The sequence below is a fragment of the Hyla sarda genome, assembly GCF_029499605.1.
Source record: "Hyla sarda isolate aHylSar1 chromosome 1 unlocalized genomic scaffold, aHylSar1.hap1 SUPER_1_unloc_3, whole genome shotgun sequence".
Lineage (NCBI taxonomy): Eukaryota > Metazoa > Chordata > Amphibia > Anura > Hylidae > Hyla > Hyla sarda.
The window spans coordinates 620,255-636,373 of record NW_026607589.1 but is presented as its reverse complement, the minus strand read 5'-3'; the positions used below and the strand labels follow the sequence as shown (position 1 = coordinate 636,373).

The following is a 16,119-nucleotide window of genomic DNA, read 5'->3' as shown; positions in this document are numbered from 1 at the left end:
AGGAAGAAGCACAAGTCAGTGTGAACCGGACGTTGCTCTGTGATTTGCACCTGTCTGTACACCTGCATGATATAAAGCCTGAAGGATTTTGTTGCGCTGTCGCATTCTTTCTCTTATTTGTTTGGAGTTGCATTAGTCTAAGGACTTTATTGCTGAGCACCACCAGATAGAGGCATTTATGAGCGGCCGTATTATTGCCATCGGAGAAGGGATTTGCATCAGTCCCTGTGAATCCACGGTAGTGCCCGCTGAAAACTTCTCATTGTTACGAGTGATTAATAAAAATTTACTTTTCAAACATAAAGTTTCTTATCCATTTATCTCTATAATTTTGTCTGCTGGGAAATAATCCCCCATAACAATGTAGAGATATGATGTGTCCACTGCTCCTCATGGTGAAGACCCAACAGGTATAATCCATGGGGAGCTGCTGGGACTGGATATTCCCCACCGGCCATGATTGACAGATCGCTCTTTGTTCACATATGTTACATATTATGGGATATTTCTCAATACGTGTTCTCATTATCAAGGTTACAGGTTATCACTGAGATACACTGTACAGTGCTGGATGTATATATATATAATCTAATGACATAGTACAATACTATTTCAGTACAGTAGGAGGATATACCATATATACACATGAAGTATCCAATAAGAAAACACCCACCACCTAATGTATACCATGCCGGCCCACAAGGGAGGAGGACTGGACTCGTAATGAACCAGATATATATATATATTAGGATAAACACCCCTCATGGCGGCTCAGTGGTTTGTTCTGTTGTCTTGCAGAACTGGAGTCCTAGGTTCAAATCCACCAACATCTGCAAAGAGTTTGTATGTTCTTCCATGTTTGTGTGGGTTTCCTCCGGTTTCCTCTCACACTTCAATAATATGTGACCCCAATGGGGACAGGGACCAATATGAGTGTACAGCGCTGCGGAATCTGCGTGCGCTATATAAATAAGGAATTATTATAAAGGAAACACCTTCAATTATAGTAGACACACCCACATTTATAATAGACACACCCACATTTATAATAGACACCCCCCCCATTATATACACATCCTCAATTATAATAGACACCCCCCAATTATATACACATCCTCAATTATAATAGACACACCCACATTTATAATAGACACACCCACATTTATAATAGACACCCCCCCATTATATACACATCCTCAATTATAATAGACACCCCCCCCCATTATATACACATCCTCAATTATAATAGACACCCCCCAATGATATACACACCCTCAATTATAATAGACACACCCACATTTATAATAGACACCCCCCCCATTATATACACACCCACATTTATAATAGACACCCCCCAATTATATACACATCCTCAATTATAATAGACACACCCACATTTATAATAGACACCCCCCAATGATATACACACCCTCAATTATAATAGACACACCCACATTTATAATAGACACCCCCCCCATTATATACACACCCACATTTATAATAGACACCCCCCAATTATATACACATCCTCAATTATAATAGACACACCCACATTTATAATAGACACCCCCCAATGATATACACACCCTCAATTATAATAGACACCCACATTTATAATATACACACCCTCAATTATAGTAGATAACCCCAATTATAATACAACCCCCCAATTATAATATACACACCCCCAAATATAATAAACATACCCATGACTTTGAGTATAAGTAAAACTTTTTTTTTTTATCAATTGGTGCCAGAAAGTTAAACAGAAAAAAATATTAATCCTTCCAGTACTTATCAGCTGCTGTATGCTCTTTTATTTTAGAATTTCCTTTCTGTCTGACCACAGTGCTCTCTGCTGACACCTCTGTCCATGCCAGGAACTGTCCAGAGTAGGAGCAAATCCCCATAGCAAACCTCTCCTGCTCTGGACCGTTCCTGACATGGACAGAGGTGGCAGCAGAGAGCACTGTGGTCAGACTGGAAAGAAATTCAAAAAGAAAAGAACTTCCTGTGGAGCATACAGCAGCTGATAAGTACTGGAAGGATTAAGATTTTCAATTTACAAATCTGTTTAACTTTCTGGCAACAGTTGATTTAAAGAAAAAAAAATGTTTTCCTGCGGAGTGCCCCTTTTAAGACATGAGTTCATGAGGAGGGAGACGAAGCATGGAAGAATGGAGGCTGTGAGAAGCTGAGACAGAGGCGGCCATCTTGGAAGGATGAAATCCACCATTTTGGATGAGGTAACCGGCCCTTTGGGAAGAAAGTCCAAGAGGGTGAGATGAGACTAAAGACATTGAAGCCCATATAACTCTTCCTATATGAATAACCTATACTAAGGACGGCCATTATATGGAGATTTATTGTTTATGTAGTGTCGGCCATGTTGTCAGGAAGATTATAATAAAGAAAGAGCTCGGAAATCCTCCATGATGACACCTGAGGACACTTACCTATATGAGGTTTATAACAGGGTATAGTAAGGAATCTATTAACCCCTTCAGGACACTGGCCATAAATGAAGCTGAGCACGCTTCATACCTGGTGGGTCCCGGTTGTTATTAGCAGCCAGGACCCACAACTAATGACGGACATCACTGATTGGTCCCATGTCTGACACTAACCCTTTAGATGCTGCAATCAATGTTGATTGCGGCGTCTAAAATAGGAAAATAGCATTTCCAGCTGGCTGAGGGAGCTGATCAGGACCATCACAACAAAACTGCGGGGTACCAAGGACACAAGAGGAGGGTCCCTCATCTGCCTCCGGCGCGTCCGATCGACGATTGATTGCTCCAAGCCTGAGATCCAGGCTTGAGCAATCGACCGCCGATAACACTGATCAATGCAATGCTATGGCATAGCATTGATCAGTGCTGGCAATCAATGTACTGTATGTTATAGACTCCTATGGGAAATATAACATTGCAAAATAAAAGAGTAAATAAATGTGATTTAACCCCTTCCCTAATAAAAGTTCAAATCAACCCCCTTTTCCTATTTTATCCTATTTTTAAAAAAAAATGTAAATAAATATAAACATATATGGTATCGCCACGTGCGTAAATGTCCGAACTATAAAAATATATTGTTAATTAAACCACACGGTCAGTGGCGTACACGTAAAAAAAAATTCCAAAGTCCAAAATAGCTGATTTTTGGTCACTTTTTATACCATAAAAATTAATAAAAAGCCTGATCAAAACAAAAATGGTACCGATAAAAACTAAAGATCACGGCGCAAAATAATGAGTCCTCATACCGCCCTGTACGCGGAAAAATAAAAAGTTATAGGGGTCAGAAGATGACAATTTTAAACGTATTAATTTTCCTGCATGAAGTTATGATTTTTTTCCAGAAGTGCGACAATATCCAACCTATATAAGTAGGGGATCATTTTAATCATATGGACCTACAGAATAAAGAGAAGGGGTCATTTTTACCCAAAAATGTACTACGTAGAAACGGAGGCCCCCAAAAGTTACAAAATGGTGATTTTTCTTAAATTTTGTCGCACAATGATTTTTTTTTCCGTTTCGCTGTAGATTTTTGGGTAAAATGACTGTCATTACAAAGTAGAATTGGTGGCGCAAAAAATAAGCAATCATATGGGTCTGTAGGTGCAAAAAGGGTTTTGATTTTTAGGTGAAGAGGAAAACATGAAAAACCCTGAGTCGCCAAGGGGTTAAAGGGGTATTCAAGTAAAAAAAAAATTTCACATCAACTGGCTCCAGAAAGTTAAACAGATTTGTAAATTACTTCTATAAAAAAAAAATCTTAATCCTTCCAGTACTTATCAGCTGCTGAAGTTGAGTTGTTCTTTTCTGTCTGACCACAGTGCTCTCTGCTGACACCTCTGTCTGTCTCAGGAACTGTGCAGAGTAGAAGCAAATCCCCATAGCAAACCTCTCCTACTTTGGACAGTTCCTCACATGGACAGATGTGTCAGCAGAGAGCACTGTGGTCTGACCGGAAAGAACAGCTCAACTTTAGCAGCTGATAAGTACTGGAAGGATAAAGATTTTTTTTATATAGAAGTAATTTACAAATCTGTTTAACTTTCTGGAGCCAGTTGATATGAAAAAAATAGTTTTTAACTGGAATACTCCTTTAAGCTTGTAATAAGAGATCCTGCTGAAATCCTTCAGTGATAGAAACTTAGGCAATGACTCTTGTTGTCGGGTGAATATTATGTCATCTGCATAGAGGGAGATTGTCTGGTTCCTTCTCCTATTGAGACCCCAGAAATACCAGGATCTTGTGGAACTGCTTGAGCTATAGGTTCTATGCAGAGGATAAAAGGGGACGGGGACGGGGGGGGGGACCTTGTCGGGTCCTGTTACTAATCATAAATTCTTGTGATAATTCTCTGTATGTAAAGACCCCAGCATATGGGGCTGTATATAGAGCTTTTACTGCATCCGAAAAGTCCCCCCCCATCCCCCTCTGCTGGATGGTGAGAGGGTAAACCACCGGTTTATACGGTCCAATCCCTTCTCAGCATCCAGCGACCGAAACAGTAGACTCCTCCTCCAGCGCCACATCATGGAATAGGTTCAAGATTCTCCCGGCGTTGTCACATGTTTGGCGACCTTTAATAAACCAACTGAGGCATCCACATGGAAAGACGGCCTGACAGAATTTTAGCGTGTATTTTTAAATCCATATTTAACCCCTTAACGACCACGGATGTAAATGTACGTCCTGGTGCAGGGTACTTCACACACCAGGACGTACATTTTTTTGTATTCAAAAAGTTTTTATTGAACAAATATGGGAGAACAAACAACATCCACCGCAAGTAGGGTGGTAATAAATCTCCAACTACAACACTCGCAGAGTTGACAATCACTGGCGAGATCATATAACAATGGTAATGAGAGAAATCTTACACAGTCTACTGCATTAGTATAGCTGAGGAACTATCAGGAGAAATTACACAGCGGGGTAAAAAAGACAGGATTCAATCCCATAAACCAGCAAATGATTATGAAGGAACCCATTAAGAACGAAAACAAAAAAAAATACAAAAACCCGGGGGTTAAACTGAAACAGGAGGTACACACAGAAGGTAAGGGTAAAACGAGGAGGGAAGGAGAAAAAAAAAAAACAAAGAGGAGGGGGGAGAAGTGGGGAGAAGAAAAAGCGGTAAAGAGGACAGAGGGTAGAGAAGAGGAGAGGCTCAGCAAAGCCAATAGGCGGGGGGAGTAGGATTAAGAAAAATATATATAAAATAAAAAAAAATTTTTTAAAAGGGGTGTAAAAAGAAAGAGAGTCGAGCAGCAGGGAGTAGAGAGATAGGTCGGTTCGTCAAGTAGCACCCAGCACTTCAGCTTCACTCAAGGATAGGGATGAAGGGGATAGCCTGAATCTCAGGGGAGGACAGAAAGGCCGCCCAAGGCGACCATCTCCGCACAAAACGATCCAGTGAATGCACCAGATCCGCCCTACACTCCTCCAACCCGTAGATAGTCTGAGCCTCCTGAACCCAGTCAGCTAGCGCGGGGGCTGTACTGATTTCCATCTGCGGGGGACCACCCTCCTAGCAGCTGAGAGTAAGATTCCAACCAGGCCCTTCTTTAGGGATTTCACCTGGCCCGGCAGCATGGACAGCAGGGCAGCCTGAGGGGACCTCGGAACAGCAAAGCCCACAATCCTGAAGACTGCGTCTAGGACTACCGACCAAAAGGGCGTAATAAGAGGGCAATCGTACCAGATATGTACCATGGTCCCAGGGGCAGAGCCACACCTCCAACACGTGTCAGGGACTGACGGGTAGCATCGGTGAAGCAAAGTCGGCACACGGTACCACCTCGACAGGATTTTGAAATTTGTTTCCTGAATTTTAACAGACACGGAGGATTTATGGCACAAGGTACACGCCTTTTCCCAGTCCTGAGGGGCAAAGGTGCGGCCCATCTCCCGGGACCATCCCTCCCTATGGGCCAGAGCCCGAGCATCATCACTCGACTGCAGAAGGGCATAGAGCACCGAAATAAGATGACCTGGAGAGTTGTCAGCTATACACAAGGATGGCCTGTGGAGGTCTAAGGAGAGCCTCCAGGTTGCGTAGAAGTGTGTCAGTTGCCCCTGTAGGACCTCCGCTAGAGACTTCAGGGACCCAGAGTGAAGGACATGGACAAACTGGAACACTGTCCCACGCAGCCTTGTCAGGAAAGAGCTAGAGAGTCTCCCCGGGGGGAAGTCAGGGTTGCCACATATCGGTGTCAAAGGGCCATTGGGGCGTAGGAGGCCCGCCGCACCCAAGTAACGGAGGCACACCCGGAGCACTGACCGCGCCACTAGCGGGAGACCCGTCAAGTGAGCAGCAGACCAATAGGACGCTCGCATCCAAGGAAGGGACGTCAGTGGGAGCGGGGAAAGGAGGGCCTTCAAACGCACCCAAAGCTTACGGTCTTGATGGTGGAACCAGTCCATAACCCTAGTGGCAACCGAGGCCAGGTAATATAAATAGGGGTCGGGAAGGGCCAGTCCCCCGTCCGTCTTCGGTCGAGTCAGACCCCGTCGGGCCATACAGTGTCCATGTGAGCCCCAGACATAGCGGGTAAACAGTCTGTTGAGAGTCTGGAAGAAGGAGCGGGGGAGGAAGATAGGAAGAGTCAGGAAGAGATACTGGGCAACAGATTCATCTTAATGATATTCACTCATCCCAACCAGGAGAAGTCACGTCTGTCCCATTTCGTCAGATCTGAAGTAAAGGAGGAAAGGAGGGGGCCAAAGTTCAGGTCGAAGATACGTGTCAAGTCACCCGATACCTGAATCCCCAAATATGTGAAGGAGGAGGACGCCCAACGAAAGGCGAATCGCCCCTTGAGCACCAAAACAGCCTGCGGGCCCAGGGAGACATCGAGGGCAACACTCTTAGAAACATTTAACTTATAATTGCTTAAGGCGGCATATTCATCCAAAAGTGAGAGGAGAGCAGGGAGGCTCTCATCAGGGGCAGAAAGGTATAACAATAAATCATCGGCAAATGCCGCGCATTTGACCACTTCATGCTTTATCGGGACCCCCCTGATCGCTTCACATTGTCTAATAGCCTGGAGGAGATGTTCCATCATTAGAACAAAGAGTAAGGGGGAAAGGGGGCAACCCTGTCTGGTGCCATTGCGGATGGTGATAGGGGAGGATAAGGACCCATTGACCCTGACCCTAGCTTGCGGATTGGCATAGAGAGCAAAAATACGCTGGAGCATTAGGGGGTCTAAACCCAGTTGCGTGAGAGCACCCCTCAGGAACCCCCACGCCATTCTATCGAAGGCCTTCTCGGCATCCAGGGATAACAGGATGCACGGCAGCCGAGCAGTCTGGGCGTAGTGCATGACAGAGAAGGTTTTCAAGGTGTTGTCTCGAGCCTCTCTGGCGGGGACAAATCCCACTTGGTCAGGGTGGATGAGGGCACCTAAGAGCGGGCTCAATCGCAGCGCAAGCATTTTGGCGTATAATTTGGCATCCACATTAATAAGGGAAATCGGTCGATAGCTTTGACACAGGTTGGGGTCCTTACCCTCTTTGGGGATAACTGTGATAAATGCCTGAAGGAAGGAGTTAGGGAACGGGGAGCTAACCAGGATGTACATTTATGTCCATTTACATGACCGCAACAGCATCAAACACTGCAGGACCCGCCTGCTATCAGCAGCCAGGGACCCTGCCAGTAATGGTGGACATCAGCGATCGCACTGATGCTGCCATTAACCCCTCAGATGTCATGATCAATACAGATCACGGCATCTGCAGCAATGCGCATGTTTAAATGGATGATTGGATTGCCCGCGGCGCCGCCATAATGGCGGACGGAGGTCCCCTAAACTTTGCTCTGGTCTGAAATTGAGCAGACCAGAGCAGAAGATGACCGATAATACTGATCAGTGCTATGTCCTATGCATAGCACTGAACAGTTTTAGCAATCTGATCTATAAATAGTCCCCATGGGGACATAAGTGTATAAAAAAAATTTAAAAATTTGAAAAATCCCCTCCCCAATAAAATGTAAATCCCTTTTTCCCATGTTACACCCAAAAAAGCGTAAAAAAATTAATCAACAAACATATTTGGTATCGCCGCATGCATAAATGTCCAAACTATCAAATTATAATGTTAATGATCCCGTACAGTGAACGACTTAAACATAAAAAAGTCAAAAATTGCAGCTTTTTTGTCAAAAGCAGTACAATAATAGAAAAGTATGTAATCATGGGGATCATTTTAATTGTATTGATCCACAGGATAAAGAAAACGTCATTTTACCGTAAAGTGTACAGTGTGAAAACAAAACCCTCCAAAATGTGCAAAATTGTTGTTTTCGTTTAAATTTTATCACAAAATTATTATTTTTTTAGGTTAGACGTACATTTTATGGTAAAATGAGTGATGTCATTAAAATAAGACTGAGAGATCTTATTCTGGTTTTCTAATTCTTGTTGCTCATTTATTAAAGGGATACTCCGCTCCCCAGCGTCCGGAACATTTAGTTCCAAACACTAGGTGCGGGCTTCCGTGGTCGCCCCGCCCCCTTGTGACATCATGCCCCCGTGATGTCACGCCCCACCCCCTCAATGCAAGTCTATGGGAAGGGGCGCCTAATGTACGCCAGTGATCCAGAGGAGCGCAGGACGTGTATCTGGGGACATATTTGTGTTGAAAAAGAAATCCAGGTCTTTCTCCAGTACTCCCCCGTATGTAGTATGCTGCATTATAAATATGTTGTTGCGCCATATTTATATTAGAACCTTTTCATTAAATAATTATTTATTTATTTTTCTATCTATTTCTATCTTTCTTTTCTACAAAGAGTTTATTTTTGTAATTTCTGTATTATTGCGGCAATATGAATATAATTGTGGTGGAACGATGATTTGTTACATTTTTTTTAATCTTTTGTTAACAATAAAGGAGACATTGGGGAAAAAACGTTTTTCTTTTATAACTTAGTCACCGATCCAGCAATGTCATCATCTTGGACCCCCACGATCAGACATCTTATCCATCGGGACCCCGCGATCAGACATCTTATCCATCGGGACCCCGCGATCAGACATCTTATCCATCGGGACCCCGCGATCAGACATCTTATCCCCTATCCTTTGGATAGGGGATAAGATGCCTAGGGGCGGAGTACCCCTTTAAAGCTCAAGGCGCCTGAACAACATGGCTGAAATGTGAGAGAATATGTCTTATTCAGTCATGTTGTTCCAGGCGCCAGGAGCTTTAAATGAACAAATGACGTCTAACAAGTCCTTTCCTTGAACGGAGAGCGCACAGCTGGCTTCAGCCCCTCAGAGAGCTGGGAACCAACCATAGAGCCACCTGGTTAATTCTTCTCCGCACTTCATCCGAACACAACTTGTTCTTCCCTCTATAACCTAAGGAAGGACCCTGTGTAGAGTAGGAGATCCCACTAATCTAACACCTATAGGATCAGATTGTCCTAGAAGAACCATTTCCAGAGTCTTTGTTGTAACCAAGAAAATACAGTATATACTTGAGTATAAGCCGAAGCCCCTAATTTGACCACATAAACCTGGGAAAAACCTATTGACTCAAGAATTAGCCTATAATCAACTGCCACAAACACCCTTCCCCCGTCATCATCCACCCCCCCACCTCCTGTCATAAACCATCTCCCCTCCTGTCATCATCCATCCCCCCTGTCATCATCCACCCCCCCTCCTGTCATCATCCATCCCCCCGTAATCATCCATCCCCCCTCCCATCATCATCCATCCTGGACGGTGGTGGGTATTTTCCTGTTGCCGGGCAACCAGGAAAGGGAAACGTCTGTGATGTCAGGGGCGTCCCTGCATGGTGGTGTCAATGTGCAGCAGCGACCCTACCCCATCGCCACTAGTTCGGGGCCAGCCCGGAGTGGAGAAGGTGGATGGACCACCAGACCGGGTCACTTTCCCCACCTGCATGCGGACGGACCCTGCAGCGTCCCTACCCTGGAGGAGTCTGGGGCCATGCCGGTAAAAATGGACGCTTTTCTGCATGAAAAAATTTGCTTATATTCGAGTAATACGGTAATCGAAATATCTTCCCACCAGAAAGATTGAATTTTTAAGCAGGACCCCTGTATATGTAAAAGAGTCCACGACTCAATCCCACACCTCCAACATTGAGAAGATTCTGGAATACCATGTGGCAAAAGGAGAGGAGTCCCATACCCCCGACAATATAATTTATATGAACTCTCCTGTATACAAATACAGGGGGAGGAGCCACATGAGCGCTAGAGATAAATCCGCACTGTTCTTCAGAGAGTTGGATATTCAGCTCCTCTTCTCATATAAGATGCATTTTGGTTACTATTAGGAGCAGAAGAAATCAGATAAGAATAAAGCTTAGATAGTACAGAAAATATACACTACAAGCGCTACCTAGGGTGGACACCATCAGGGTAAGCTGCCGATTAAAATAATATGGTTCCCTATATACCATATACAAAGGTTAAAAGTGTGAATAAATGTGCAATAATCAGCGCTAATAATTAAGGTGCAATAGTCTGCAGTGGTGATTAAAGTGCAATAATTTGCAGTTACCCGTCTATACTGGTAAATATAGAAGAATCGGTGAACTGCAAATGCTGGATGGTTGAAAAGGTGCACTATGCTGTAAATACAAAGGATGTGATTAAATAGGTGCAACATTCTGCTGAAAATGAGTATAAAATTGTATATATATATATATATATATATATATATATATATATATATATATACACACACACTTTTCAGGATATAGTATTTTTCTCTTGAAGGTATGACTTGTTTAATGGAGGTGAATTGCACCGTGCTGAGAAAGAGGAAATATTCTATGAGCCGGACATATAAGTGCATGGTTGATTTGTACTTTTCTTGGGGGCAATGTTCTGCATCCGTAGCAAGAAAAGAATACCTGTGAATCCTTTATGTATTCTTCCGTTAGGCTTACTGTTGTGTAAGGCATCCACGATGTCAGCAGTAGATATGCAGCTGTGTAAGTTATGGGACACGGACGGGAGACAGCCCCAGCCGGTGGCGTCTCTACCGTTCCGTAATCCTCCAGTGTCCAGGTAGTTCGCAGTATCTGCTAGTGACGTCACTACAGGTAGCAGAAGAGGACAAAAATCCGATGTGTTTCGGAAGTAATACGACTTCGTCTGGGATGGTGTATTCTGTCTCTTCTTGCTTTTACAGTGGTCCCTCAACATACGATGGTAATTAGTTCCAAATGAGCCATAGTTTGTCGAATCCATCGTATGTTGAGGGATTCCTGCAATGTAAAAAAGTAAAGTCATACTCACCTGTCCCCGCCGATCCGGACCGCGTCCCGCCGCTCCTGATGGTGTCTCTGCCGCTCCCGATGGTGTCCCCGCCGCTCCCGATGGTGTCCCCGGGCCTCCGCTGGGCTCTCCTGGTCTTCTCCAGTCCTCCGCTGACTTCCGCAAGGCCTTACTGGGCCTACGTAGCGACGTCATTACGTCGCTGCATATGCCGTTCCTATTGGATGACGGGACGGCGTGCGCAGCTTCGTATTGACGTCACCGGAGAGGGCCGAAAAGACACCGGAGGACCAGCGCTGGACCCGGAGGGCACCCCGGAGCATCGTGGAGGGGTAAGTAATACTTACCGCGCCACACGGGGAACATTAAGCTGCTATCCGGCAGTAGCTTAAGCATTTTGCGCTGCTGGATAGCACTTAATGCGATGGCCCCGACATAAAAAAGCATTGTATGTCGATGCTGACATTGACATGCGATGGCCTCTGAGAGGCCATCGTATGTCGATTTGATCATATGTCGGGGCCATCGTATGTCGATTTGATCATATGTCGGGGCCATCGTATGTCGGGGGGTTACTGTATATAGGTTCGGATCTGGATGTTTGCAAAATCTACCTGTGGTGCCCTAGCTGATTCTCCAACGAGTAACATTTGCGCTATGTAATCCCCCCTCTCCAGTGAGGGAAGATTTGTTCCAGTCCAAAAAATGTGGGTCCTTCAGTGAATGAATATTTTTCTTTATAATGCTTAGACAGGGGATGCCCCTCAAAACCCCTATTAACCTCTTCAGGACACAGGGCGTATGGATACGCCCTGCATTCCGAGTCCTTAAGGACCAAGGGTGTATCCATACGCCCATGGGAAATCCGGTCCCCACCGCTAGCCGGTTGGGGACCGGAGCCGGATGCCTGCTGAAATCATTCAGCAGGCACCCAGGCACATCGCCCAGGGGGGTCCTAAGACACCCCCATGTCGGCGATCGGAGAAAATCGCATGTCAATTCAGACATGCGATTTTCTCCAATTCCGGGCTGATCGGGTCTCTGGTGACCCGATCACCCCGAAAATAGGGCTGATCGGAGTTGACAGCCCCAATCAGCCTAAGGGATAGGAGTGAGGTCGCAGAGCTGCGATCTCCTCCTATCCCCTGCCATTAGTCAGAACGGATGTCGAGGGGATCTGGGAAGAAGATGGAGGCCGTACATGCAGGAGAAGATGCCTGGGGACCCGGGATCTTCGCTGGAGCCTGCTGGATACTTGCTCAGGTAGGGAATCGACTGTGTGGGAGGGGGGGGGGGAATTGAAAGTGAAAGTAAAACGATCTTTACTGTGACAACCACTAGGAAGACCAAACTGCAACTCCCAGCATGCCCAGACAGCAAAAGGCTGTCTGGGCATGCTGGGAGTTGTAGTTTTGCAACATCTGGAGGGTCACAGTTTGGAGACCACTGTTACAGTGGTGCCCAAATGGTAGCCCTCCAGATGTTGCCAAACTACAACTCTCAGCATGCCTCAACTGCCCAGGCATGCTGGGAGTTGTAGTTCTATAACATCTGTCCCTTCAGATTTAGCAATTTTCATGAAAGTCCTCAAATTTTTTCAAAAAGCAAAAATATGTCCATTTTATGATGCCAACATATAGTAGACATATTGTATTTGTGAAGAAAAATTTAATTTATTGTGAATATCCATTTTCCTTACAAGTAGAGAGCTTTAAAGTTAGAAAAATGCTAAATTTTCAAAATTTTCATGAAATTTGGGGATTTTTCACGCCGAAAATTTACCACCAAAATAAAGTAGAATATGTCACGAAAAAACGATCTCAGAATCAGAATAATCGGTAAAAGCGTTTTCCCGTTATTAATTCGTAAAGTGACGGTGGTCAGAATTGTGAAAAAGGGCTCAGTCCTTAAGGTGAAAAAGGGCTGCGTCCTTAAGGGGTTAATATTCTATACATGCCTTCTTATTCTTTTGGAGAGTTCTTTTCGTACGCCCGATGTATGTTTTATTGTATGGGCAGCGTAACCCATAGATTATTCCCTGGGTTTTGCAATCTATATGGCTTATAATTCTTTTTTCAACTGTGTTTTCTCTATCAAAAATGGAAAACACGGGGATTTTATTTTTCATTGCTAAACATGATTGACAGCGACGGCATGGAAAAAAAAACATTTTTTAGGGTACAGATGGAACTAGTAGGGGTTTCTTTTTTGTTTGATTTCCGTGGGGATTTTTTATGGTTGGAGCTATATTGTTCCCTATATTTTTATTCTTCCGGAACACAAATGATGGTTCTTTGGGTAGCAGTTATCCAATAACTTTGTCATTATGTAAAAGGTTCCAATATTTTTTAATAATCTTTTTTACCCGGAAACTTTGCGAGGAGAAGGTTGTGATGATTGGTATATTGAGTGTTTGTATTTCTCCATTTTCTGTTCCTTCTTCCATTGGCATAGGTGCGTTTTCCCCTACTAATAGTGTACTACGTTCCATTTCTCTTACTTTATCCATTGCATTGGTTAATATTTCCTCCTTGTATCCTTTACTCAAAGATTTGGATTTCAGAGTATTTGCTTCATTTTCAAAGTCTTCCAGCATTGTGCAATTCCTTCTCAAACGTAAAAATTGACTCTTTGGAATATTATCCAACCACTGTGGTAAATGACAGCTAGTCCTTTCAATGTAGCTATTGCTATCTGTCGGTTTTATGTATGTAGTAGTAATCAATTCATTATTTTTTATTTGAATATTTAAATCTAAAAGGTGAATTCCAGTCTCACTATACGTAGCTGAAAAATCTAAATAAATATTATTTTTATTTGCAATAAAAAAACGTTGCAGACTGGATTCCCTCCCCTCCCATATAAAAATCACGTCATCAATACATCTTTTACCATAGGACAAGACCCGCACCGTTTACCTCCCTTATAAATGTTATTTTCTTCCCAATGTCCTACATAGAGGTTAAAATAACTGGGTGCGAATCTGGTCCCCATTGCAGTCCCCCATCTTTGTACAAAGTAAATGTCATATTTAAAATTATTATGATTTAAAATGAATAAAATACATTCCCCTATAAAATTTATCTGTTCCTGGGGGTGTCCGTGTATTGCTTTAAAAAGTGTTCTGATGCTGTCCTCCCCTTGTTATGTTCTATAATTGTATATAGGGAGGTAACATCTAGGGTGCCGATAATGTATCCCTGTTTCCACTTAACCCCTTAAGGATGCAGCCCTTTTTCACCTTAAGGACTGAGCCCTTTTTCGCAATTCTGACCACCGTCGCTTTACGAATTAATAACTCAAAAACGCTTTTACCGAATATTCTGATTCTGAGATATGCATACGCCCGGCGTCCATAAAAGGTTAATGTCCTGTAGTAACTGTAAAATATGCCGGTAACTGCACCACACATTTTTGTAACTGTAGATCTACATATCCGGACAAATTAGCTGTGAGGCAATCAATGCCCGACACTATGGGCCTGCCTGGGGGTTATTAAGTGTCTTGTGCACCTTTGGAATATGAAAAAATGCCGGTATCTTTGGATTCTTAACCATCAAAAATTCTCTCTCGTTGTTATTTAAAATTCCAAGTTTTACACCTTTTTGAATTAGTTCTTTTTTATATACCTCTATGGGGTTGCTCTTTAGTTTTTGGTATTTTATTATTATTTAGGAAATAAATACAATCTCTCTAACCAATTTCAGGGACGTATGTTAGTATAACGCTTAAAACATTGGAGAGTAATGATAAATTTACTTATAAAACCCCAGAAAGCCTGAGATTCCTCTATGGCCAAAGTCTTAGTAGAAGAATATAAATCTCGTAACGTAAAAGAATATAAACGTTCCCACAAAGGGGAAGAGGGAAAATGTGTTTAGTAATAACCATAGGGAGTAAAGAAAGTGGGGTTAGGGGAGAAGGGAAATCAGAATCAGTCGTAGAGCAGTCTCGTAATACCGACAAAGTTATATATAAAAGAGGAAAGAACTAGAGAGGCCAAGGAGGAGTGCGGGGGCCACAAAATGGGCCCTATAGAAGGAGGGACTGAGGAGAATTCCATATCCACATGAGGAGGAATATAAAGGGGAGGATGAGAAAAAGAAGAGCGAACGAGCTCTAATAATCCAGACGAAGGAAAAGCTTTATAATAAGTGTGTAAATCCGGAAACACAAAACCGCCGTCTAATGTCTTCAGGGTGAGCGTCTATACGGGACACGTGGTCTCTTCTGAATCATAACAAAATTATTAAATAACCATCGGATAGAAGAAAAATAACAATTCCGTACTATGATAGGGACGGACTGTAAAAATATAAAATATTATTGGTAAATATAAGATTTAAGAACCTTTTTCCTTCCAATCCACGACATATATGGGAATTTACGAGCGTGTAACTGGGTCTTCAATCCGTGTAATAATGGCGCAAAGTGTGAAGTAAAGAGATCTTGTACCAGATGTGATCAGATCTCTAGGTATTTTATACCCCGGGGAGGACAAAGAAAAGGAAAAGAATTACACCGATGTTTACTGAACCCGGGGGACGCCGAGATATTGACGACTTCTCATATAGAAAAATGGATTTTATGATCTGAGACCGAAAATAGACGTCAAGACGGGAAACGCTCATCTAGGGTTTGTGATAAATAAAAGTATCTGCAGCGTCTTATGTTCAGAAGAGACGATCTTCAAGGGAGACGCGCGGATCCTGTCTGATGCCTTGAATTAAAGTCTCTATAATCATAATGAGAAGGGGGCGGGGACAACACTGACGCGTTACATTCCCTATATACAACGTCAGGGACAATATTACATTTATTATAAGTCCAGT

The 16,119-nt window shown here is 43.4% G+C and overlaps 1 protein-coding gene across 1 annotated transcript in view; it reads right to left on the bottom strand.

The window, feature by feature from the left end:
- The window catches only part of LOC130298173 (uncharacterized), a 308,559-nt gene that overhangs the window by 45,014 nt on the left and 247,426 nt on the right, over positions 1-16,119 (bottom strand). The window contains exons 14-16 of the mRNA XM_056551085.1: positions 13,788-13,981; positions 6,780-7,559; positions 5,596-6,636 (exon numbers count right to left, since the gene is read on the bottom strand). Of these exons, the coding sequence (XP_056407060.1) occupies positions 5,596-6,636; positions 6,780-7,559; positions 13,788-13,981 (2,015 nt within the window). The remainder of the gene's footprint in view (positions 1-5,595; positions 6,637-6,779; positions 7,560-13,787; positions 13,982-16,119) is intronic.